Source organism: Thermobia domestica, chromosome 1 (genome assembly GCF_964235325.1).
Source record: "Thermobia domestica chromosome 1, izTheDome1.hap1.1, whole genome shotgun sequence".
NCBI classification, from domain to species: Eukaryota; Metazoa; Arthropoda; class Insecta; order Zygentoma; family Lepismatidae; genus Thermobia; species Thermobia domestica.
In genome coordinates this window covers 994542-1021398 of record NC_137454.1, presented here as the reverse complement: position 1 = coordinate 1021398, position 26857 = coordinate 994542, and the positions used below count along the sequence as shown (strand labels likewise).

At 35.9% G+C, this 26857-nt stretch overlaps 1 protein-coding gene across 2 annotated transcripts in view; it reads right to left on the bottom strand.

Annotated features, from left to right (window-relative positions):
* Positions 1-601: 601 nt before the first annotated feature.
* Positions 602-26857, bottom strand: part of LOC145682998 (uncharacterized) — a 58545-nt gene continuing 32289 nt past the window's right edge. For both annotated transcript variants that reach the window (XM_081754355.1, XM_081754356.1), the window contains exons 6-8: positions 20198-20306; positions 12614-12733; positions 602-9086 (exon numbers count right to left, since the gene is read on the bottom strand). In XM_081754355.1, the coding sequence (XP_081610481.1) occupies positions 7882-9086; positions 12614-12733; positions 20198-20306 (1434 nt within the window). In that variant the 3' untranslated portion in view covers positions 602-7881. The remainder of the gene's footprint in view (positions 9087-12613; positions 12734-20197; positions 20307-26857) is intronic.

Genomic DNA, 26857 nt, shown 5'->3' with positions numbered 1-26857 from the left:
AGGTATTAAATCATGAGAGTACGACATGTGTTGAGGTGTTACAGTCACGAGAGTGCCAACATATGTTGAGGCGTTACGTCATGAGTACAACACCTGTTGTGTCAGTAATGAGAGTACCGATATATGTTAAGGCGTTAAGTCATGAGTACCATCTGTTGAGATGTTAAATCATGAGAGTACGACGTGTGTTGAGGTGTTAGGCATGAGAGTACCGACATCTATTGAGGCGTTGAGTCACGAGAGTACCGACATCTGTTGACATGTTAAATCATGAAAGTACAGACATTTGCTGAGATGTTAATCATGAGAGTACAGACATCTGTTGAGCTGTTAAGTCAAAAAGAGTACCGACATCTGTTGAGGTGTTAAATCATGAGAGTACGACATGTGTTGAGGTATTACAGTCAGGAGAGTACCAACATCTGTTGAGGAAACACCACACTATACACTGTTATGACATGCATGCACTACGTATTGTAATTCATTCAACTTCTGAAACTATACGCAGGTAACATATATTGAATTAAATACACATTTTTCTGACGGACTTTGTACCATAAAAAGAAAGAATATGATTATTTTATAAATAACAAGAGTTACATCAAAAACACTATATTTTATTGATTAATGCTTGAACCATACATGAACATTGTTTCCTTCCAATCAACTAAGAAGATATTTCTTGTTTCAATATTCTACACAAATGTTTTAAATACAAAGGACCGTTTATTCAGAAACAAATTTAGGTCTTCCATTCAGTCGTTTTCCTAAGTAAATAGACAATGAACAACATTAACAGAACGGCCATCACCTCTGTCTGAAAAAGGCATCTCTTGGGAACATATTGACTTTGAAGCTCCTGCGAGGATCTTCTCCGATCCGCTGGGATTTGAACACAGGAACACCCAAATTTAAAAGTTATGGGTTGCTTACTTAACATTACTTGTACACGTATTTTTATTTGTCTGCAAGTAAAAAACAAATGGAAAACAATCTACACGTGCCTTTTTATCTTTAAAAACTTTCTTTAAAAATATTTCTAACTAATTATCACTGCTCTTGCTTTTAATTAAAAAACAACCTAAGACATGAAAGTACAAAAAAAGAAGATTGTCTTTTTTGATCACCGATTAATTATCAGACCCCTGAATGCTATTGTCAATTATAATGAACTCCACTTAATTACGGAAGGAAGGAAGGAATGGTACACAACCCACAAAGCTCTACATAGAACTAAAGGGGTCAAAACTAGATATATATATATATTTTAAAAAAAAAAGGACCTTTTGACGAGAAACAATGCTACAGAATTGCTATTCCGTTTCGATATGTGTATTTACATAAATGACAAGCATATATTCATTTGTATAATTATTTATACATATATATTTATGTATACAGGGTGCAACAAACTGATTCTATGAGCTTGGCAACACTTTATTCCTTGGTCGAATTTACGTTAAACGTACACAAAGCCTTCGACGAACGCTTGAGAGAAAATAAGAATTGTGGACGACAATACAATTGTAATGATTCAAGATACGGAAATTAAGAATATTTCATCGTCAACAAATCCGAATTTGATATGCCAATTCAGTAGAGATGCAATATTTTTTTAAAAGGTTGTGAGAGGGATGAGTCATGAATATTCTTAAGAAATATTACAGTTTTGTCTTACAATTTGAAAATAACTGAAAACTTACTACTATATCAAGTTCTGTAAGAAAGAAAGAAAGGAAAAAAAGCATCACGACCTAACTACGAACTACTATGAATTAACTGATCAATATTTCTGTCATATTATTTATTGCCACGCAATTTAATAACATGTTTTCTGATGCTTATTCGGCTGTTAGCAAACTGACACGGAGGCTACGAGGGAGGAAGGGGGGACTGTGTGACTTGTTTGATTTTTTGGTATTTGCTTTTAATTATTCATCCACCGAACTAAGTAAACGAGCACTAAGAATGTAAAGGCTTAAAACGTAAATATCCATATCTATATGCTATACAAAATTCTCCATTTTGTTTATGTGTGATCAAGAAGTTATGCAACCCGAAATAAAATAATAAATAACTGGTTGCATAAATGTCTCAAGCATATGTTTAATTATTCATATTTATGTTTCCTTTTTCAATTAAAAACTTGAATATTTAAAAACACATAGACAATTCCATGTCTGAACTCAAACCAAACAAACCCGTGCAAAACTTACAATTTCGGATAGTGCTACAAAATGAGGGTAAGGTTTTCAACGATAATATAGCTCCTCAAAAATACGCCAGTTTTTATTGTAAACACCATTGCAAATTAATGACTCATATTTTTCTACTATAAACAGTCTCTTTCTCATTTTGTAGTTGTCTTGCTATCTTCTCGCAAAAGCTTAAAAAGCCTTAGTGAGTGATATAGAAAATTGACCTATTAGCTTTCTCCTCCCACTACATGGTAATGAAACAGATATTTTCTCCGAAATCCGGTATTGCCAAGAAATTCGAATTGTTTGATAGTTCTCGGCCAAAATAGGGGTACCGGTAAGTAAAAGTTGATTTTCTCTGTCATTTGAGAAAGGAATGCAATGTTTTAAATGTTTTGGCGAAGAAAAAAAAAATAGCCTGGAAACTCGAATGGTTTGTGTTGTTTTGCTATTTGATAGCAGAAAATCTTTCTTCTTCCGTTGAGAAGGAATATACTATATGCAAGCAGTTAGTTGGTAAGTGTGTTCATTTTCGGAGCATCTACCTTTTGTCGGCAAGGGAGAAAAAGAGAGGAAAAAACAAAGTGGCCTCCCAAACTCACACGTGTAAGTCATTAATCACTGGTAAGAGGATACAACTGTTCGGCTTACCCACTGAGAGCCATCTTGTTGCGAGAACTGCATTTGTTTCATCCTCATTTAAAAACATAGTCATACAATAAATAACAAAATACAGGAATTATCATTACTATTGCAAAGCTTAAAATAAATAAATAAAATGGTTTAAATTTTCTTCCTTAGCTTTCCAATTTTCTTTATAACAGCTTACAAACTTTTGCTCGTTATCCTTTTCCCGTTCGAGATCTAAAGCTTTCTGTAGCCGGCCGTTACAAATAGAAATGGAAACTGCCTTTGGAATTCTAGACTAAATTACCAAAAATGTAGCTTTGGTTCAAGAACATTTTTTTTTTAAGAGATACTTTCGATCATGGAATGAGATGTTGACAAGCTTATGAAATCGTTGGCTAACGCTCTGTATATATAACTATATATATTCGCAACCATACAGAACAATGCACACATACACACGCGCGCACAAATTGTTGGTAGAAACCCACATACACATGGTAAAACCTTTTTAAGAGGCTCCTTCCCGATGATGCTACCTGGTAGCCTGTTCCTCACACATCACACACACACACTCTCTCTCCCTGTTATTCATACAATTGGCAGGAAATAGAATAACCAGTCACAGTGGATATCTGTACAATTACACATACAATCTCTACAAAAAAAATCTTCAAAGATTTTTTATTATTATTATTATGCTGTACATTTTTTTTTCTATTTTACGTCTTCTAAAAGAATGAGATTTTAAAGATGAAATGCTACCTGTCTTAGAATGTGAACACCTTCCGAAGTTGACAAGAACAACTACAAAAAGAAATATTTTCAACTATTGACTTATTTTTTTACATATTTCTGGGGAAACTCTTTACTACAAATTCGGACATTTTCGAAAAATAAATTTTGATTTTCTTTGCGGAAAAAAAAGTGTACATACATCTGAATTTATCTATGTCTTAAATATGTACGACTTTAATATTATACGCTTTCACCAAATCATGGTTTCCGAACACTTGTTTCTGTGTTTACTGGAACTACAGACCATGTTTTGTTGACAGATTCTTTACTATTTTTATTTCCTTAATGTTTAAGAGCCAGAAAAATTATTTTTCCTCACAGATTTATTCTTGTAAGCATATAAATAACTTTCAAGTCTTAAATTTCTGAAAAAGTATTCTTCTAATAAACCAATCAAACTATCGTCAGCATATTTCTTAAAACATTATTACTAAATGGACGTTCCTACTCCTCATACTATTTTTTTTTTTTTTTTTTTAATACCAAAACAAAATTTCTCAAAGCACACACGGAGTGTTACATTGCTTAAATGATTCTCAAGAATACATTTTAACTTTCAAAGTTGTACACTCTTTCCGTAGCCAAAATCAGAGCGTTATGGACTATTCTCAAAAACCATACAATACTTTCTTTCTTTACAGACCCATAACAAGAACAAAAGCTTTGAAAACAAGTAAAATCTTACACACAGTTTATTAATCACTTACTTTTCATTCATTTTTTTTAATATTATATTGCGTTGTTTTTCATCAAATATATGAAACTATTAACATGCCTCTGCAAATTGTTAAGATTAATATTACAGATGTGTAGTGCTGATCTTGGTGGAAACAAAACATAGAATTTGAGATTACAAAGTACAAAACAAAAATGAGATTTTCTCTTTTAATATGCTGAAGTAATTCAGACCCTGTTTTGCTCACACATATACATTCTATTCTGCAACCTCTGCGACGCATCAGAAATATTTCTTTTACAAGGACTAGATATGTTAAATCAGGTGAAACCATACTTTTATTTTATTTTATTTATTTTTTTTTTTTTAAGTTAGTTTCTAAGGTCACTTGGAACTGTGATGAGAATTCCACTGTCTATGATAACTTTTGAACATGACTATATATATACACACATTATTAATTTACTTTCGACAATTTTCGAACGAATTTACTAATAGCAGTAGTTGTTTTCTTATACATACATAAATGAGGGAATGGGTTATTCATCTTTTATGATAGCCAGTACAATCTGCCGTGCCCGTATCTTGGTATGAATTGACGAGCCGTGATCTTAACCATCAATTTATTCACAACGGTTGACCAATACTCAACTACGTGGTTGGTGCATCGGATTTCAGGTCCAATATTACCAGTTTTCTACACTGGACTTCGGTATATGTTAATTCATGTGTCGCCTTCAATTTATTAACGATCATTGGTTATCTCAATAATTCTGACTTGGCACGATGCAAAGCTAACAAGGGAAGTTCGGGAGAAAGCACTCGCCTGCAGAGAAACTAAGCATGCCTTTGAAGGACCAATTCATACTGATTACAAGCTAATAAAATTCCTGTACGGTTGAGAACTGTAGTTGAATCTTTCGAACAGTTCTCAACCGTACAGGAATTTTATTGGCTTGTAATCAGTATGAATTGGTCCTTCAAATGAAGTGCTTAGTTTCTCTGCAGGTGAGGGCTTTCTCCGAAACTTTGCTTGTAAGTGAATCGAAGGCATGAAATAATAAGAGTCACTGAGGAAGAGAGTATGGTCTTCTATCAGCTGTGATGATTTTTTTTTAATCAATTCATATTTTGTCAATAAAGTTGTGCTCGGCTCGGACAATATCAAGTACACGGAAGACATCATTTCTAGTTTTTTATATTGGAACCCCCTACCTGTTAATTCAACTTCCTAATGAAGATGGGTCCTCGAAGGTTCTGAGCCCGCAAACCCCAATTGGATTGAAGTACATTTGACCCAACACAACAGACTATCTCGTGCTTGAATCTGCATCCGCTTAAATATTTCACCGTCACCTGATACATACAATATTATTCTTGTTTCACGAATACTTATACTACACTCCCTAAACGAGGATCAGAAAATATTTTTGACGCGTCACGAGGATCTAATACTTTCTCTTTATCATCAAGAAAACAAGATCTGTCTCAACAACTGATACAACAAACTTGTATGTGTGTCATCAGCACGTGACACCACCAAACGGAAAAAAGAAATAGAAAGAACTTGAAAATACAAATAAAATAAACTGAACATTCATACTCATCGTTTTGTAGATAGAACTCAGATAAATATAGGAAATATTTCATCTTTAGTATTTACAAACATAAACTGTTTGATACAAAACAAAACAAAAAATTTACAGCACACTGCCATAGCATTGATTAAATATTTTTTAATACACTGGATCACAATGAACACATGGTTGTGTGTAACTTCTTCATTTCTTTTAAATATATATTTATATATGTATAACTTTTTATTATTATTATTATTTTGCACAAGTGCTTAAGAATATCTGATGCAAGTGCACACGACTGAAATCCCACCATTTCCACACTTCGTACGTCTTGTCCACACTTCCTTCCAGCAGACACAGAACGGGAAAATGACTAAGATAAAAGGAGAAACTCATCTCTTGGTTTCACTTATTTTCATTTACGAAAAGATAAGTTTCACTTTCCGATATTTAACTTTCTCTCGCACTCGCTTCACTATTGTTTCTTCACTGACTTTACGCGCTATAAAGATACAGAATTATATATATGTACACACAGAAGATATCTGTACGTTGGATTATAAATGAAGATTTCAATACCTTTAAACAGAAATCACGTCCCTCTTGCAGCATTAATTGAGTGACTGACGTGTTAAAAGTTAGAAATACAATAATAATAATAATAATGACAAAAGAGGGTGTAAAGTAAAATATTGTACCATATTTATGAAAAGTTAATACCTGCTTACAGTTCCTTTTCTTAAAAAACTCGCGAGTGAATGGCAAATTCAAGTATACCGTTACTGTAACTTGGAGAAAACCATGACCTCTTTTAAGTTACAGAAGTTAACATTTAAATACGTGTCTCAGTTTTAAAATTGTTGACGAAAAAAAAATATATACATATATCTAAAGCTAGGTTGCCATGCTACAGAATCTTGTAGTTGCCATTAAAAAAAAATCTTGCAACTCTATTTTTCTATTTACTTGTTTACACAGTACAACTTTCTGAAAGCAAGAAAGATATCTCCACCCATGCAGAACTGCACTCATGCACTGCACAGGACAAATAGTGAACCTCCTCATTTGAAAGGTGTATTTTGGTGCATTTCCCCTCCCTGTCCAAAAGAATCCGTCGTTTCGGAAGAGCGACTTTTTTTAATTTTTTTTTTTTTTTTTTTTTTTTTTTTTTTTTATGTCAGTGGGAAGGCGATAGCAGACAGCAAGCAAGACGACCTAGAAAGTTGCAAATGGTTTGACTCTTTGCAAGATGAAAAAAAATTATTGGATGTCCCTTTTGAAGACTACGTTTACATGAAGAAATAATGTAGGGTTGTAAGATTTTTTTGACAGCTACAAGATTCTAGCAGCATGGCAACCTAGCTTAAGCGTGCATCGACTGTTTTTACAACTGATTGTATTTTATATTCAGACAATAAAAGTAAGACAACAAAGTCTTCCGTTCTTGATACTAAATGAAAATATTTCTGGTGCTGAATATGTGAAAGGACTATTATTAAAGGCACAATTATATCTGACTTAGAAGAAACGAAACAACAAATTACTTAAATTTATATTTACAAGAGGGACCACTGCCGAATAATGTCAAATATATGAATAAGGGAGGTAATAGTCATTAATCTTTCTATAACGGTATGTTATTTGTTTACAATATTTTCTAATTTTCCCATTATATATATATAAAAAAATGTTAAATTTTCATCTACGCTATACTTTTTACAAGTTTCATGGACAAGTTTAACTCAACCCTCTTTTGATTCTTAGAACTCATTAACGAATAGATGTTTTCGAACACTTCATTTATAACCCGTACAGAATGCGCTGCTGCCTACACGGAATCAGTAAAACCCACGGCCAGCCTTCGAAGGACGCTGGGACTCGAAGGGAGACTCCAGAAAGGGTACGCATCAAACTTCCGCACTTCTCGAGGGCTGCTGGGTTCACTAATGGTTTCACGTGCACCGAGACGCTCGTATTTGGCCACAAAATAACAAACGCTTAGTCAGTGTATTCGAGGTGCCGAGCGATCATTGACTGCTCGCGTTTTCCGAAGTGAAGTTCCTCGCTTAATCTGGTCCATTAACGACTCATGGCACACGGTAGGGTCTGGAATCGTCCGGCTGGCGATCCACTGCCGGACTTTCATCGCAGTGTTACAGGTTTGTCCGCCTTGAGACTGCTGCTGCTGGGCGAGTTTTGCGTTCAGGGTGTCTAAGAAGCTCTGTTTGGGTGAAAGTCCATGTCGCAGCTTCGGAGAGCCTTGCTTCGATCCTCGCCCACTTTCGCTGTCTCCCTGTTTTTGCGAGAACTTGGCGTTGAGGCTCTGCAGGAGAGTTTGATGCTGAGGAGAAGAGCCATACCACGAATCTTCCGCTTGCTCGGATGCTCGACGCCCGTGCTGCAGAGTCTGGAAATGTATTGTTTGGCGGAAATTCTGTTCGGTGCTGTGAGTCAGCGTCGATGTCTGTTGTTGCTGTTGGAATGCTTTCTGAGCTGTCTTCAAGTGCTGCAGAGGACTCTGCCTGAAGAACTCCTCTGAATGCCTTCGAGTGTGCTTGGGACTAAGCGTGGCCGAGCCATGTTTCCCTGGAGATCCTGGTTGGTGGCCTAACTTCGCACTAAGCGCTTGGATGAGACTGGCTCTGCTAGTGGCCATAGATTCTTCGACCACTTCGCCACGCATTGGCTTTCGCTCTGCACTTTGAGACCTTATGATATTTGTCTCCCCCACCCTCAGAGAATGCGTTCGACGTACCATGTTGGGACTCGCTGGCTGATGATTTAACTCGGTCAGAGTTCGAACGGTATCTGCGACACTAATGCTTCTCTTTGACAGAACAGGGTCTGCGTTCTTCTGCGCTTCAGCAGTTTTATTACCATCCACACTACTTCCATCCTGCGAGTTTTCTAGCAAGAAGGGCGGTGGAGGAGGTAGACTTTCCATGCTTCCACGAGGGGTACTGGTATTGCTACTATGAAGAGACGATGTTTCGGAGTTGGCCTGGACGTTGCTTGGAGGCTGAGATGCGTTGGCGTTTACCTGCTGCATGGCCTGGATGGCCAACTGCTGAGCCTGCCGTATGGAGGCCATTGTGGTGGCGTTGGGGTTGGAGATAGAGGAAGTCCTTCGAATGGGTGGCAACGGCTTCTGTCCCTGATTTGAACCTCTTCGCAAAAGTGTGTTCCTCATGTTTCCACTCGGGTACCCTGGAAATACAATTTTAGTTTCATGTTAATACAATTTTAGCTTATCATTCAAGATATAAACGATTCAATAAATGAGCTCTCCTCACATTTCAGACAAATGAAATTAATAATCTCTTACAGCTATGTATTAGTTTTAGAGATGAAACGATATGTTGTTGGAAACTCTTTTAATTTGAATTTGAATATAGTAATTTGTAGTAATCACGATGTCTGTTTTATTTTCCCTTGCGTTTAGGAATATGTTTGGCAATATCTTATACGTAGGAGTCCACAATTAACCTTCGGTTACTGCATAACTAAATAGAAATATAAGATGCCGTTTATGCTCAAATCGATTTATCAAATAATATTCTCATTTGGTAAACTATCCTGTTATTCTCATTTATTAAATCATCCTTCCATTATCATTTATTATATTATCCGATGCCCATTGCTGCGCTCTGAAAACAAACTAGCACCAGTTGCAAGAAAGAAAAAGAAACATAATAAAGTGATGATAAGTCAGAGTGTGCAACTGGTGTAATGTGTTAAATTGAACCAAGGAGTGCTTACCCTACTGCTTCTTATGTCTAATGTATGCTAAAACAGTTTCGGTGGACGTTACTACTCTGATAACGTATCAACAATGACTATTGAAGATAATACCGTCCATCATAACAATCTTGACAGAGAATAACAATGACACAGTAGGCTAATTACTGTATTGAAACTATTATTTGATATTTTAGCGTTATCATAATTTGCAGTATTAAGATCCCGACGAACTTCTATGTATATATAGTTTTCTGTGCATTTACTTCTAAACCAATCCCTGCAAGCGTTTAATAGGACTTCTGCATTTCTTTCTATTGTTCTCTTATAATCTCCAATCAGATTTACGTTATCAACATATGCTATAACTTGGTGAATACCATTCAGCTCTAGGCGCTGGTTGCTATCTTTGATTTTCCCTATAGAGTACTCCAAGACAAAGCTGAAAAATAATGGAAACAACGCACCTTCTTGTTTCAGGCCATTCTCGACGTGAAAGATCGTAGACAAGTATTTCCCTAGCCGGACTTTACTTTGAGATTCATTTAAACACATCTTAATTAATCTAACTAGATTTGTGTCGGAATTTCAAATTCTGTAAGAATGTTGTACAATGTTTCTCTCTAGCCGATTCGTAAGCCTTTCTAAAATCATAATTAATTGATGTACCGGGGTATTGTATTCCCATTTCTTTTCGAGTATTTGTCGAATGGGAAATATTTGGTCGATAGTTGATTGATTTCGTCTAAGCCCGCACTGATAATCTCCATTAATTTCATCTACATATAGGGTCAATCTTGCTAATACAATGTTTGAGAGGATTTTATGCGATGTTGAGAGAAGTAAATGCCTCGATAATTATTACAATCAGTTTTGTCGCCTTTGTTGTGAAGTGGAACAATGACTGATTCTTTCTATTCTTGTGCTAATTCCTCCTTATTCCAGATAAGAAGAATGAGTTCGTATATTTTGTTCCACAATTTTCCCCCTCCAATTAAAATTTACTCAGCCGGAATTTCGTCTTCACCCGGAGATCTGTATTTCTTTAATTTCTTTACAGTAGTTTCTATTTCTGTTCGGTAAGGCTCTGGAATAAACGGTTCTGCTGTCTCCATTTGTCTTTTTCCACGAATATTAGTGTTTGGCTGCGTGTTACGAAAACCATTAAACAAATACTTCCATCTATTCAAGGTTCTATCTGTGTTAGTGAGAATTGTTCAGCGGTTTCCTTTAATATATGGCTTCATGGTTGACAGCCTTTCTTAAATTTGTTGATGCTCTTATACCGTACATGTCCCGAATGTTTTTGCTTTTACTATTTTGTTCAAGTTTATTAATTAAAGTTGAAGTTCGTGGACCCATAGTTTAAGGTGGAATCTGGACCACCGTAATGCGTTCGGATTTCAATGTTCTTTTACTGGGAATCGAATCCGGAACTCTGTACCGAAGGCACTAATACAGAGGTATTAGGCCAACGAAAACAGTGTTCACATGTTTGCCTTCCTCTCACTGACCTTTCCGTTCAAGCACAGCGACCACAATTAACAGCCTATAAGAGGAAACAACACTAACACCTTTCCTTCCTATTTTTGTCTTTTTTCTTTCTTTCTTTCTTCTCTCTCTCTTTATTTTTTTAAAATTAAATGAAGGGTGTAGCGATTGCATGCTGCACAGACATATCAAGTAAGACAGAATCGGTCGGTATAGTTGTATCAATAGTGACATTAATAAATCGCGTTCTTAAAAGATTCCTGTATCATTTATTTCGTGTGAACTAATGTTTTAAACAATCAATTTCAGTCCCTGGAAAATACTTTCTACTAACATACCACATATACTAACATAACACATACAAAGAGTCATTAGAGAAAAGAAGAAACATAATCCTTAGTATAATTTTTATCAATCTCTAAAAATTTTGACGATTAACAGATACGCAGGTTGAGTTCTATGTTACGACAAAATATTACAAACATATAAACGAAATATATAACTCTTACCACCTTGAATACTGCCAATTTCCTACCTGCCTAATACACTTTACTTGCCTACATAACACGGGACAAATTGATCAATCTGGGTGCCTTTTCTTTGAAGCAACAAGAAATTTTATATCCGTTTCTTTATTGCAGTTGATTGAGCTGCTTCATTTGTTTCAAAGTTATTTACAAAAGAACTTGTGCGTGATAGTATTTTTTTTTCTAATAACCATATAGTCAATACTTTATTATAAAAAGACAAGTTATTTTTGTTAACTTATTGGAGGTTACAATACTTTATCAATATACTTATGCTCACCCTGACACTCAACTTTATCAATATATATAATGCTATGTATATTTTTCTTATGTACCTAAGGAGATTTGCTGAAATGTTGGTTAGAACAGTGATTCTCAACCTTTTTTGACTGACGACAACTTTACGGTATACCTACAACATTGCGACACACTTGTTTGATATACTAAAATTATATAAATGTCACGTCAGTGGAATACGCAGAGTTTCATCAGGGGGATGTCAAATATTCAATCTCATTTCCTTTCAGGACATGCAGGATTCCCGTATATCTTAATATAGTAAATGTTTCTTTTCCCACCATATCTTAACGGGGTTAAAATCCCGAAACCCTCCTTGTAGTGTACGCCACTAATAATAATGTAAAACTATAAGTTTCTAAAAAGTAATGACTCTATATAGTATTGAGCATTGTTACTGCCATTGAAGGCGCTGACTGTTACAGTTTGACTAAATTGATTGTGACTAATTGGCTCACTAAATTCCCAAATTTCACGCCACATTTTGCGACTCATCAGTGTGTCGCGACGCAACGGTTGAGAACCACTGGATTAGAAAACCTGAAACGAACACAGTGTGGTTACAGCACCTCCATATACATGCAACATCGTCTGCTAATTTTAATTTTTGAAGCCCCTGAAATCCCTGCACAATTTCTAATTGAACTAATTCCCTTTCCCTTCAACCATTCAATTGTTTACCTGAGGTGGACAGAGGACGCCGTGGTATAGTTGCTACAGGCCATGGTGGAAGAGGCGGTTCAGCCATGCGAGGAAGAGTGCAATACTTGCTTTCATCATTATATGCACTGAATGAATAATCTAAACAAAGCACAACAAAAATAAACAAACACAATTCAAAACAAACAAAACAAAACAAAATAAATAAATAAATAAAAAGAAATCATGCAAGCATGCTTTTCATAACGAGACACTGTCACTCAATGGTATTCTGAGCTCATTTCCTTCAATACGTGAACATAAAGAAAAAAGAAGCTTAGAAAAGAAGAAGAGAAAAATGAAAAATCATATAATTATTACTCACAATCTGACTATTAAACATGCAACTAAATATTAATGCACATTGGAAAATATACAAAAATCCTTTAATTCTTATATATATTTATCAGAAAATAGTAAAGGCATTGTCACACAAAACTAAAAACGACATCTACACCGTCCGTTAAGTAATGAGACTGGTTTTATTGTTACCAACCAAACAAAGATAATGTAATAATACCTATTTATTATTCAAAGTACATCCCTCTTGCGTCAATACAGCGAGTGCCACGATGATGCAAGAACGACCTCTGCAACTCAGTTTGTGGTATGTCCTGTAATACAGTTGTCACAGCTTCTTGGATGTCTTCAACATCGCCAAAAAGTCGTGCTTTTAATGGTCCTTTAATGGAGGGAATGATGCAGCACACACACATTTATTTTTGGGCCAAATATTCGTGAACAAGTACTGTCCGGTGAGCGCTTGCATTGTCGTGAATTAAGGAACCAGCTACCTGCGGCTGAGTATTCAGACCGAACACGACGAATTCTCTTCATGAAACGTTCCAAAACACTTATATAAACCTGAGCGTTCACTGTGTGACTTTCTGATACAAATTCATGATGAATGATACTTTTACTGCCGTAGAAACACAGGAGCATTGTCTTCACTTTGGACTTCTGAAGACGTAGTTTCTCTGTATCTCTACATCCCTATACGCTCACCGCATCAAATCGACAGTCTCTGATCACTTTTATCCAGTTTAACACAGAATTTGATATTCGGTCTCTGCTCCATGCTGCTAGCGTGACGAGGGCTTCTCAGTATCTGATGGTATCGGCGTCGTATTTCCCGTCAGGTTTTGCGTGTGACAATGCGGTGTTGTCACATGCCAGATTGTAGAGGAGGGATTACTCTTTCGAATGCATATACTGGTTTACGGATTGCATTCACTGTTTCGTCAGTATAAAATCAGTTTCATTACTTAATTGTCGGACGGTGTACAAGCGTTTCCACTAAATGCTTCATGAGACAGGGAAGAGAAGTTGGAAGGAAAGACAAACCAAGGGAGAGAAAAGTACATGTGTAGTGTCCATATTGAAATTCAGACTCTCCCCCTTTCCCATCTGATAAGGCATTTAGTGAAAGAGCTTACAGTGAACTTTTTCAGTCTGTGTGATATCTTCATCACTATACAGGGTCTTGAGAAAGAACGATAAAGCTTCGTTGAACAGCACTTTGGTCGTTGATTGATACACCATTTTGTTTGGCAATTCAAACAGTTTATTCAGAGCGAGAGCAAACGTAGTACTTGCAGAAGTGTCTGTACTGTCACCAAAAAGAAAGTAAAAAAGTTAAAATGCGTTTGCATGTCAGCATGTTTCTATGTGTATATTATTCACAGCGTGACACGTCAGATAGAAACACCTGCCTTTAAAATTATCTTCCATCATGATGGGACATCCCCTCACTACGTTTGTATTAATTCCGTGTTTTAGATCTTCACTTTGAAATTCAATGGAGCAGATATCAAGGTCCCATTTCTTGGCCCCTAATAAGCCTCGATCTCACAAGATTTGATTTGTTCTTGTGGAGATTTACCAAAGACATTATGTACCGTGTTAAAATCAATAATGTGAACCATCTGAAATTATACCACACATGCTTGATAGAGTTTGATGTAAAACTGATTATCGACTGGATGTGTATCGTGTTGTGAATGCTGCACTCGTGGCAACATACAGACATAAAAATGAAGTTTAACGTGTTTTTAGCCATAGTAGAGTGGGCTCTGGTTGCACTGCATTTGTGTTTGCGTTAGATAATTGCCAAACAAAACGGTGTAGCATTCAACCATACAAATGCCATCACTTCTGCACACCATTCTTTCTTCAATACCCTGACAAGTAATTTCTTTTCTATGCCTACTTCGAGATTTCTTTATTCATACTAATATATACAGGGTGGGCACAAAGTCGCTTTCACCAATATTTGAAGAAATACTTGTTTTGGGAAAGCACTTTGTGCCCATCCTGATAGGCTGAACAAGTTCGATCTCCGATTTCCCGCTTACCGAAGCTATTGTTCTTATCAATTGAGCTACCAGTGACACAGCGTGGATTTCTGTGTTCTGGCGTTTTATTTCTTTAACCTCTACAGACCAACCATCTACACAAATATCCAATACAATGGCTATTTCAATTGAAGAAATATGTTTTCTCAACTGAAATAACCACAAATATTTCTTCTGAAAATTCTCAGCACGTAGTTGGTCTGCAGGAATTGAAAAAATACAGCGCAAAAGAAGACAGAAATGTCGTTAGCAGCTCAATGGATTAGAGCATCAGTTCCGCAAACAGCTGAAAATTCACATCACAAACGGCGATCGGGATTCAAGTCTCCGCCAGATTTTTCTGTTGTTTTTCCGTAACTTCATTAATAAAATGAAACCTTTAGTATAAAGGCTCATGGTTACGTCTTTAGGCTGAAGAAGACAGATAAGTAACGCAAGTAATTAAAATCAAAATAAGGAAGAACCCTGAGTGAACTCAAGAAAACACGATACGACAAGCTTGGATACGAGAGCTGAGCGCTTTATCACTAAGCCATCATCCCACTGTCTCCTAAAAAGCATTCAAACAACCGAATAATTCCTCCTCTCTAAATTAGATACTTTTCCTGGCAAACTACAGGATCACGAGTTTTGGTGTAGGCAAGAGAGAGGGACTAGCTATAAAATTCGAATATCTCATAACCTAAAGTATACATATTTACGCACTTTTATGAAACTGAATAATAAAATTATTGTTTGCTTGGAATGAGTAGTTTTATTTATGTAGCACAATTTATTTCGTCCTCTCATTGTTTCGCGAATATCACCAAACAAATTTCTCAGAATATCACCGAACTATTTCCAAGGCGGTACTTCCCAATTTTTGGCGACCACCCTGCGTCGTGAGGAAAACTAGGGAGTGACGTGAAAACAAGACGTGATGGCCACTACGTCTAGAAAGCTCCTAATGCGCCTGTTAGGGACAATGCATCGCAGTGCGCTCATCACGTGCTCGCCGGTAGGCTAGACGTAGTTCAGTTGGTCGCTAACAGATGGCGCTGGAGCAGGCTGTTACGTCAAGTAGTTGAGTTTATTACTTATTTTACATCCTTCTTATTTCTTCTTAATTTACAGAAAATATAATTCTATTTCTGAAACACAATCCGTAATCGTAAACGTGTAAGGTATCAAAATAGAAGCAGTAAAGAAATCAGCCAATAGTGACTGCCACTTGTACTTCAAACTAGTATCCAATGTTGCCATAACTAGTTTATTTATTTGTTCCTGGAGTATTATTAAACGTGATTTTTACGGATACATGTGTGCCAAACTATATTTCAGGAAATTTTTTTTTATCAAAGCTTTTGATTTTGATTTTTTTAAATGTATTCATACTTCATGTCTCAAATTTTACACTTATAGCTTCACTACAATATTCATATTCTAACATACAAGTATACATTTCTGTAAATTAAGTAGAAATAGTTCAGCGATATTCTAAGAAAACTGCCTGATGATAGCGGCGCAATAGTGAGGATGAAATATATACGAGGAGAAGTCAAAAAATTCTCAGAATGCTGTTCTAGTTTTAGCACTTGCGATGTAATCACAATGACTCTTGTACAGCACAGTCCTTAGATTGTCTAATTATGAAATTGACAAGTGTGAACAGGTCATAACAGGCAGTGTATAAGTAATGTAGCTGAACGGAGGAATTTATAATGATCAGTCAGAGCAATTTCACAGATCGAGGAACCCGTAAACATCAAGTTCATGTACAAACTGAGGAAAATTTGATTCAAAAAGTTTAATAGCCTTAAAAATAGTAGCACCATCGGATGTTTGGCTCTTACCAAAGCTAAGAATGGACCTCTTCCGTTTCGCCAAGGTAGAAGAGATTAAAACTAACACGACGATTCAACTTCCGAAGATACCAAAAGAGGACTTCCGTCGATTTTTTAAGGTTGGTTTAAAGGGACAAGTTTTGCCGATATATGGCACTACAGTCTTCGTATCTTTCCCATGTATTTTTTAAGTTTCACGAAAATTTACAATTTCTCTTACAAATTTCAAAATAGAGACTTCAAATTTTTAGAGAAGGAACTTCATAACCTATTAAAGGGAACAATCCGTGCCGACTTTTTATTTAGAATTTTCTTCATTGTTGAAATGCTTTGATTGTTGAAATGGATACCCAAACTTTTAATAAGGAACTGTTTTAACTGTGAAGAAAATTCTGAATAAAAAATCGGCACGGATTGTTCCCTTTAATGGGTTATGAAGTTCCTTCTCTAAAAATTTGAAGTCTCTAGGTTGAAATTTGTAAGAGAAATTGTAAATTTTCGTGAAAGGTAAAAAAATACATGGGAAAGATACGAAGACTGTAGTGCCAGCTATCGGTTAAACTTGTCCCTTTACACTAACCTTAAGCAACAGTGGAGTAAGTGTGTGTGTTCCGAAGGTGCCTACTTTGAATATGATTAAGTAAATGCGTACTTATATTGTGGTAATAAAGAACTACAACAGAATTCCGGGAACATTTTGATTGCCCCTCGTATACCAGCATTTCATAAAATTACGCATTTCAAGTACTTAACAATTTTGTTATGCAAACCTTAGAACGGCCTTGTTCCAAGTCCACGCTAGCACAATGCGACATGCAGCAAGACAAAAAATACATGCATACTAAAATACAATGCATTTACAGTTTCCTGGAAAATACATATAAAAAAAATCGTAAATAAAAATCGTAGTTACTTTCGATCCTGCATAGAGCATTATTAGGGAATTAAAAAAAGTTTCCTCTTCCCCTTTTTTCATTGGGAATGATCTATACATGATCGAAAGCCAGTTCTTCTTTCTCTCTGTAGCCCTTATAATATATTTTTGTTTTCTACCTTTTTTTAAGGGGACGGGAGAGGGAGGGAGCAATCTGCTGCATTGACCCAACCGTTGCAAACCATCGTTTACAAAACCGTGAAAGTCAAATGCTGGGAAACTGAAATAACACCAAATTTACTTGGTAATACTTGATTTTACGTATACTTATTTCTTTACACAATAGTGCCATTTTTCTTTTTCTTTCTTTTTTTTTTCTCTTTTAAACGCAAGGAAATTGACACTCCCATTGAGCTGAAATATTTAGAGCCATTTTGTAATGAAAAAGAAGAATAAATTTACTGTTCTTGCTACTGCTTTTTAATCACAAGTCAAATAATTTTAATCCATACATTTATGTAGTTAGAATGAATGACATAGGAACATAGTTTTTATATGTATTTCTTCGTTTGATTCGTAGAGTAATAGGAGTTCTAGATTCCTCTTCAGTAGCCAGGTTATGAGACAAGAACCTGAAGTTTAATGTCGGACTCCCATGAGGGTACGCAATTGGGTCTCCCTTACCAAAAGCGAGAACATTTACCATTTTACTACGAGAAAGCATTCCCTTCTCGAAGCCTTTAATTTACGGGCAAACAAATGGATGAATTTGATGAAACGGCGTGAGCTGTCTTCTGTGATTAGCAGACAATGTGGCTACCAAACGACTAAATACAACTCTACGAGGTCATCTCCTTATTTTACGGGGATAAGGATATAAGTGGAGAACTTGAGGATTATGAGAATGAAAGAAGCAGCGACAGAAAAAATAGAGACAGATCGTTAAGGACACCAGAGCCCATATCGGGCTGTAGCGTCGGAGAATAACTAAGTAAGTAACAAATATATTCTCCCGAACACTTGAGACGTACAGGCTAAAAGACTGCAACGTTGGATGAAATTACAACAGTGAAGCAACGGAATCCGCTTCGTAATTCTATACATTGTGTCAAATATAAATGCCGTGAACTCTGAATTATGATGAGACGAAAGAAGTAATTGATATATGTCAACAATTAATAAAACTGTTCTGGTTTAACGAGATTACCATACTAATTTAAAAAGAGGTAAGAAGATGTGTGAACAGTGGACATATAAATAGTGCAGTAGACTCCCGAGTATCCGGTCTAATGTGGCGGAAGGGCAGGCCGCATAACAACAGAAGTCGGATAGGCTGGAGTTCTATGAACTTATTTCTTTGCCCCCTCCCCCTCCGCCAATACCAGAAGACAAAGTTTTAATACCAAAACTCACTGTTATAATAAAGTACGTATTTTCTCACTTCATATTTGGCTCTGTGCTGGTAGTTTATAAATGTTTATGTACTGCACTGTACGTTTCAAGAATTTATTAGAGAAAAAAGCGAGTTAAAGAATACGTACTAACTCCTAACTCCGAAACTATATTTTTTGCTGTTACACCAGTCTAGTCGCTGTATAGCGCCTAATTTCTCCTCCATAGTCACCACAACTTTTTTTTTTTTTTTCGTTTATCACCCATTTTCAAATCTTCACTGTAGTACAGTACAATTAAAAAATCATTAAGCATACCCCAAGAACAATTTACAAATACAGAACTGTACGTACTGTACAGTTATAATCAGGAACAGCGGCAAGCGTACTGTATTGAGGTTCGTTACACACTTGACGAAACAATGAACAAGGAGCAGAACGCTGCTCTTTTCCTGTCACAACTTGTATTTTGCACACGACACGTAGGAGGATCGCAGCAGACGCCCGTTTCCAATGCAACTCCTTGTCTTTCTCATTTAATTACGGTAAAGGAAAACTAGGCCAGATAGTCGCGAGCTGGATACTCGAGGGTCTACTGTAATTGAATCTACTCCGAAGGCGGGAGATCCTGTAAAACTGTCACGGATGATGCTTATATGCAATAAAAATCACGATTTTAGCAGTAATATTATATGAAAATGTATAGTGCTGCTTGTGTTATTTTTCTGGTTCTTTTGGTCACAGAATTATAGGACTAATAGAAAAGAGGGGAAGCTACCTAAAATGAAATGAATCAGAAAAAAAAAAAAAAACAACTTTAATGTAACATAAATGTACATAATTATGCTCACCTGCGAACACACAATGACAGAAAAATTTTGAATAAAGAGAGATACAGGGAGAAAAAGAGATTATGAGAACAGCCATAGATACCACGTGAACCTTCTGACCAAATATGAATGCTCCAGTAGCCGTGAACAGTGAACAACCGCATCTCGACTCCGAAAAAAAAAGGATAAAAATATTTTAGTTGTAGCTAACTTTCTAATTTTCCGTAAATTCATTTTTAAGTAGGCATCTTGCTTCAAAAGGAAAAGTGCAACTCAAATGGAAAATAAAATTACCTTCATTATGACAGCCGTCATCTACAGGGATTGTAGTTTGACTTCCGTAGCCACTAGAGGACTCTAGTGAGCTCTCGCTGGTACTTCCATCTTTCTCCACTGTCTCAGCCTGAAACACAAAAGAACATTTATTACCACACAACGGGAGACATTACCACAAAGAAATATGAAACATGTTTATATATGTTTGAAAGAACTGCTTCTCGCGTACTTTTCTTTTTATTAAGAAGTAATTTAGCATTATAGTATTTCATTACTCAGCCTTACATGGATAATCATAGAAAAAATAATCACAAACGTCATCAGTTTTACAATGTTCAGGAAAGAAGGGATAAAACCTATAAAAGTTAATATACACACAATTTAATTTAACACACATACCACTCACCTTCAAATATTCTATCGAAAGGAGGATTTAACAAGGTTCAACTCTTTTCAATATTTCGTTCTCATTCGTATTCGTAGGAATTCTAGGAGGAAACAAACTACGTTTAAACTTCTTCTTCTTCTAAGCCATTTCCTAGTTAGCTGGAGTCGGCTTTTTGGATTGCTATCCTCCAGCTGTTTCTATTTTGTGTTGTATCCGCTGTGACACCACACTGCACCTTATCGTTTTTAATACAATCTGCCCCTTCTTCTTCTTTGGCCTACCTCAGGTTCGTTTCCCACTCATTTCTATAGCAACTACTCGGTGAGCTACATATGTCAAATCATCTTCTTATATGCCCAAACCATTTCAATCTACTTTCTTGCAGTTTTTCTAGTACTGATCTCACTTTTACTGTTCCCCGGATCACTTCATTCTTAATTTTGTTCTTCCGTATCATTCCATACATCCACCACAGCATCTTCATCTCCGTCACATGCAACTTCTGTTCCTCTCTCCTTTTCGTCGTCCAACATTCCGCTTCGTATAATAAGACAGGTCTCACTGCTGTTTTGTAAACTTTTCCTTTAAGACGTATTGATACCCTATGGTCACACAATACTCCTGCTGCTTCTCTCCATTTCGTCCAATCGCTGCTAATTCTAAGGTTTAAACTTAAATATCCTAACAATAAATGGCAAACGTTTGTTTGTAAATCACGTTAAAATCCTAATAGTTAACAATTACGCTACTAGATGTCACTATCTGCGCTTATCGCTTGGCTGTAGGACGGAGTCCTTGAATAGTTTATAAGCATGATATGGAGTTTGGGATGGTTGTCGTACAAACAAAACAAACAAACAAACAAAAAAATCTATATTGTAGAGCGGGCTGTAAGTTCGAGCGGGACAACTATTGTTCTGATCAAATTAAAAATAGAGAAAATCAAGATGAAAATATGGTAAAGGCTCATTTACGACGTTATCTTTCGAATTGTTTAAGAGACAGCAATACATGAGCGAAGAATGAAGCTGAAAGGACCAATCTTTAACATGAACAATTATTCAAAGAATATTTCCACACAATGCTACAACAGATAAGATATATATAGTCGACTACATACATTAAGGTATAAAGATACATCACCCATCTGGGAGAGACCACTGGTGAAATGGACGATGTGAAGCTAAAGCTGCACAGTCCCATAAACTCAGAACAGAGAGGAGATGATGTAATCTGTTCCCTTCTCTCCTCCCTCCAAACACCCATTTGTCAGAAACTGGATGAACTCAAGGAGCATTTGGACGAGAAAAGAACGATAATAAATCCTGTTTCCAACGGGATTTGAACCAGGACAGTCCAGGTAGACTATACAACCACCTTTCACACTCTTTTACATTCTCTTCCTCTAATTCTGCACACAATTTCGTTAATATCTCGTACGAATTTACTCAAAAAACAAACAAATAAATAAATAAATAAATAAAAATGTAAACAAACATAAAACTTTCAAAATTTCAGGTAAACAAATTGCCTTTTACAAATTACTTTACATCATAACGTAATGAATATACATACAGCTATTCTATCACTTTGTACAGAATGTTCTGTGTTATATTGCTTCGTTCAATTCATTCCGTTGAGAACAGCTGAAGGAACTAAAATTCTAACTGCGACTAAATTTGGACCTGCCTGTGTCATTGTTTCCCTCGTAGGATACAGTTGGGGAAGACAAACATAGAAAGAATTACAAATAATATAGCAATAGCGCAACAATTAAAAATTTGAGCAGAGTGGATGACCTAATGGTTTTCTCTTACAACGTTGGTGCAAGTTCTATGGAAATTAAGATCAATTGGAAGTGACCAGACGCAATAATGAGAAATTAAGTGCATCGCAATGTAATGTGATGAACACTTTGATCAATAATTATTTCAACTTGTGGACAATTGATAATCAAAATAAAATCAAAATTTCGACCTAAGTCTAGCTATGTTCGAAAATCCATTTCAAATGGTTCTGCCATTTTGTCGTGAAAAGTCAATACACAACATCTATTTCGTTTTTATACACAGAAATTCAACTTGGTGTTAAAAACTGTCCTTTTTCTGCTGAATCCTCTCCGAAGTACTTCGAATTTTTATAGATAAAAGGCTGTGTTTTCTTTCAAGCTAATAATGTATATTCGCTCTCTTTGAAAAATCCTTGTTTATGTTTTACCACTTAACAGTCATTCGCTAATTTTATATTTGTTTATTTAACTGAACTAGTGGCACTATTAAATTTGGAGATCAGTACCATACAACACAGGATACACTATGAAATAGATGCTGTATATTTTCATATAAAAATTGTCATGGTAACTATGTGAGGTCATAAAATTATTGATAAAACCGTAATTGTACTCTTCTTTCATATAGATATGAAACTTGGTCGCTGATACTATATATAAAAAATAAAAATCTGAGAAATATATTTTGTCACGAAGGACAGATGAAGAAAAACCGAAGGTATTAGAAAGCTACATAACGCTGACTTTCACACATAAGATCACGTTACCGAAGAACACACACATACGTTAAAGTTGAAACGTCTAAAGATAAATTAAGGTATGTTGTTCGCTGGGTGCATGGAACTCTTGATCGAGAATCGTAGGAGAAAGAGACCTTTAGAGACGAAGAAGGTGGGAAGCGCTAGCGGAAGACTCAGGTTCGATTCTCGATGGGAGCTCATGTTCGAATCCTACGTCATAGCCTCCTTCTAAATGGGAATTAAACTAAAATCAAACCCGAACGAAGAAGATGGAAGAACAATATGAAGCAGGATTTTGGAGAAGTGAGTAATAACTATAGAATTCATGAATAAGTTTTGTTTCTGCAGTAATGAACTTTTCGATTTCTTACTCCATAGAATTATAGTTTATATATATATACACGAATTTTATTCGTATTCATTGAATGTTTTACACTCTAAGATAGGATACGAGAGAAAGAAGGACACAGCTGCTCTTACAAGGAACCCTAGGTATCTATCAGAGCCCGATTTTCATGAAACTTTGTATATAGAGAGAGTACCTTGGGAAACTAGCACAGCCAAAATTGTAGCTGCAGAGTCCAAGACGTTGGGACACTAGGGCCCGAGAAAGATCAAAAGTGGAACGTCAGTACATTAAGGACATGGTGAGAAAATGCACGTTTTTCTTTAAAACTAATCATTGTAGCGACACGAAATGAGCATACATGGATACGAGATGGTCGATATGGTCAGTTAAAAGTTATGAAAAGAATATCCGCCATCTTGAAAGAGGCCATGTTGAAACTGGTGCGATTGGTGTAAATGAGAAGAGGGTCATTCGATGCATTAATTTGAACGTAAATAGCAACAAAAAGCTGTTGGTGAAGTCTGTTGTGGGATTACATTATTCATGTGCTTCTGGTAGAGTGGTTTAGGTACAAGATGAGTAAAGTGTATCTCATGACACTCGAGCAGATGCAGAGTATGGAGCGCTATAGGTGGACCAATATGACGTTTTGATTTCTGTTCGAATTAATTTAAGTCTAATAAAAAGTTAAAAGTTAATGTCAACCATGACATTATTATGAAGATTGAACCCATTATATCAGCATATCCACAACAATTACATGTTGACTGTGACACAAATGTTGTAGTGCTAAAATTATATTTCGCTCGGTTTTCTAGTTCCACTGATCCCACTCATAGCGCTCCATAATCTGCATCTGCTCGAGTGTCATGAGATACACTTTGCTCATCTTGTATAGTTTTCTTGTTTTTATGTGTGTGTTTTTATGATAAATAGTGTGAGGGTAAGACGGGGGAGGGGGGTATGTAAGGGAGCATATTCGTGTGTAGGGATATTTATGTGTTGTAACATTTCTCCAAAGAAAAAAAAAAAGACTTTAGTCTGGACACTGAAACAGCTGATTAGTTACTTCCGCATACAGTTAGCAACTATGATCTATGTTAGTAGGTCAGGTTCAATGAACATTGTGCTTCGTTTGTTCATCGAGAGTTTACAGCGCCACCTATGAACTGTGGTTGAAATGTCAACCCGCGATTAGCGTCAGAACAGAAGAAAAGGTATTCGTCGACGGATCTAAAATTACTCTTTGGAAATAAGAATACAAATTAGAAATCGTAATGGGTTTGTTAAATGGAATTAGAAGAAAATTTTGTGAATAGTGTTGGAAATTAATTTAAGATCCGCTTGTGAAGTGGTGTGAAAGTAAAGCCTGAAATGTGAATAATTATATAATCATATTGTAAGTGTGTTTGATTGGCATGTTCAACGGAACCGTAAGTATGTTCTAAATTCTATCCTTTTTATTTTTGCGCCATTTTGGACCGATTAATACTTCGATTCCGGGGGATATGTTCATCGAATCACACGTAACTATTTCTTTAGTTATATTGAAATTAACCTATAAATTACTTGAAATATTTTTGGATTTAATATTGAAAGCTTTAAAATATTATTTGGACAGAAATAATTCATGGGCGTTAAATTGTGGAATTGTTCACACCGCTATCAAAAGAATTGAAAGGGGAAGATTTCAATTTAAGTGTTGTTTGTTAAGTGTTAAAAATATATATTTAGTTGTTGCTATTATTCTAGTTGTTACATATATTGGAAATAAATTGTTAATTATATTGAAATTTGCTGAATACTTTTTGCTCACTAAATCATTTGCCTTCAGTTCCGCATCAAAGGAGATTACATTAAACCCTTTCGAGAATAGCAGTGTACCCGTTATGGCGCATTACTGCTACATATAAATTAAAAGTTACCTTTTCTTCTGTTCTCGGTAACTAACTTTGATGCGTGAGGGAATCGAATCTGACTGTATTGAAGGCAAACAACTTGATTTAGTAGGAAATATATGCTGGATAATATTCTTTGTGTTTGGTTTAGGCAGATAACTAGGAAAAAAAAAGAAAATGAGTATTTATAATGCGCAGAGAGGGTTACGAGTTAACCAATTACGGCGTGCGACAGCACCTTACGTTCCGGTGGCAGACCCACCCCTTATAGTTTTTGATAACGAAAATCATGAGGAGGGGAGAGAAAGACAGCCAGTTGCGGCTAACATAGAGAGACATTGGAATCAACCAGTGTTGCGAGCTCCCATAGTTTGTAATTTCCAGAAGCAATTTTCTCAAAGTATTTTTCGCTCTTTAGAAAAACAAATTAGTGAAGTACCGGAAATAGATGGAACGGATGGGTTACTGGTTTGTCATTTCCTATTAAAGCTTGACATGTTAATTGTTAAGGAAATAGCTCCTGTAGAAGCTATCTTGGTTTCAAGTCTTCAGAAATGTAGAAAACAAGCTTACGAGGAATTACAACGTTTATTAACTATCACTACAGATTGGGAACATATTTGCCATTCGTTATTGGTTAAGTTTGTAACTCCTTTGGTAAATACTGAATTTATGAAATCGGTTTTATATAGAGTTATGCGGGAAGATGAGAATTTATTGAATTTCATTCAAGAGAAGTTTAGTACTTTGAATATTTTGGAAATGGAAATGTGTGAGGAGGAAATATGTAAAATGATTAGTAATTTAGTAACTCCGGAAATTAGAAATTTGTTATTAATTGTAAGTGTTCCGAAAACTATACATGAGTATGTAGATTTCGCTGAGAGTTTTGAAATTAATGAAAAGTATAGTCAAGATTATAAAAGGGTTATGAGGAAGGACCATATGCCTCCCCCGAGATTTAAAGCCCCTCTAAGGAGTATGAACACTCGCCAAACATTAGAGAATAGAATATTTAAGTTCCCTCAGTTCCATTTGTCTGGGGAAAGGAGGAGGATGAACTTTTAGAGAAAATTAAGGAAGCTATCATAAATCACGTGATTCTTAGAGTTCCAGATATGGATGCTCCCTTTGTAATTCATGTCGATGCTTCGACTAAAAATTATGGGGCCATATTAAGTCAATATGATGGAGAAGGTAAATTAAGACCTGTTTATTTTCTTAGTAAACGTATACCCCCATCAGACTGGTCCAAGAGCATTTTTGAACTAGAATTGAGAAGTTTAGTTCACGCTCTTGATAAATTCGATATGTATTTACATAAAAGGTTCACGGTCTATTGTGACAATTCAGCTTTGACGTGGATTTTGCGAAATCATAAGCGTCAAAAGAAATATGGTTCCCTTATAGAAAAAGTTAGTAAATATCAGTTTGATATAGTTTATTTGCGTAGTGGACACAATAATTTAGCGGATTATATTTCTCGCATGAATAATTATATCGATTTTACCCCT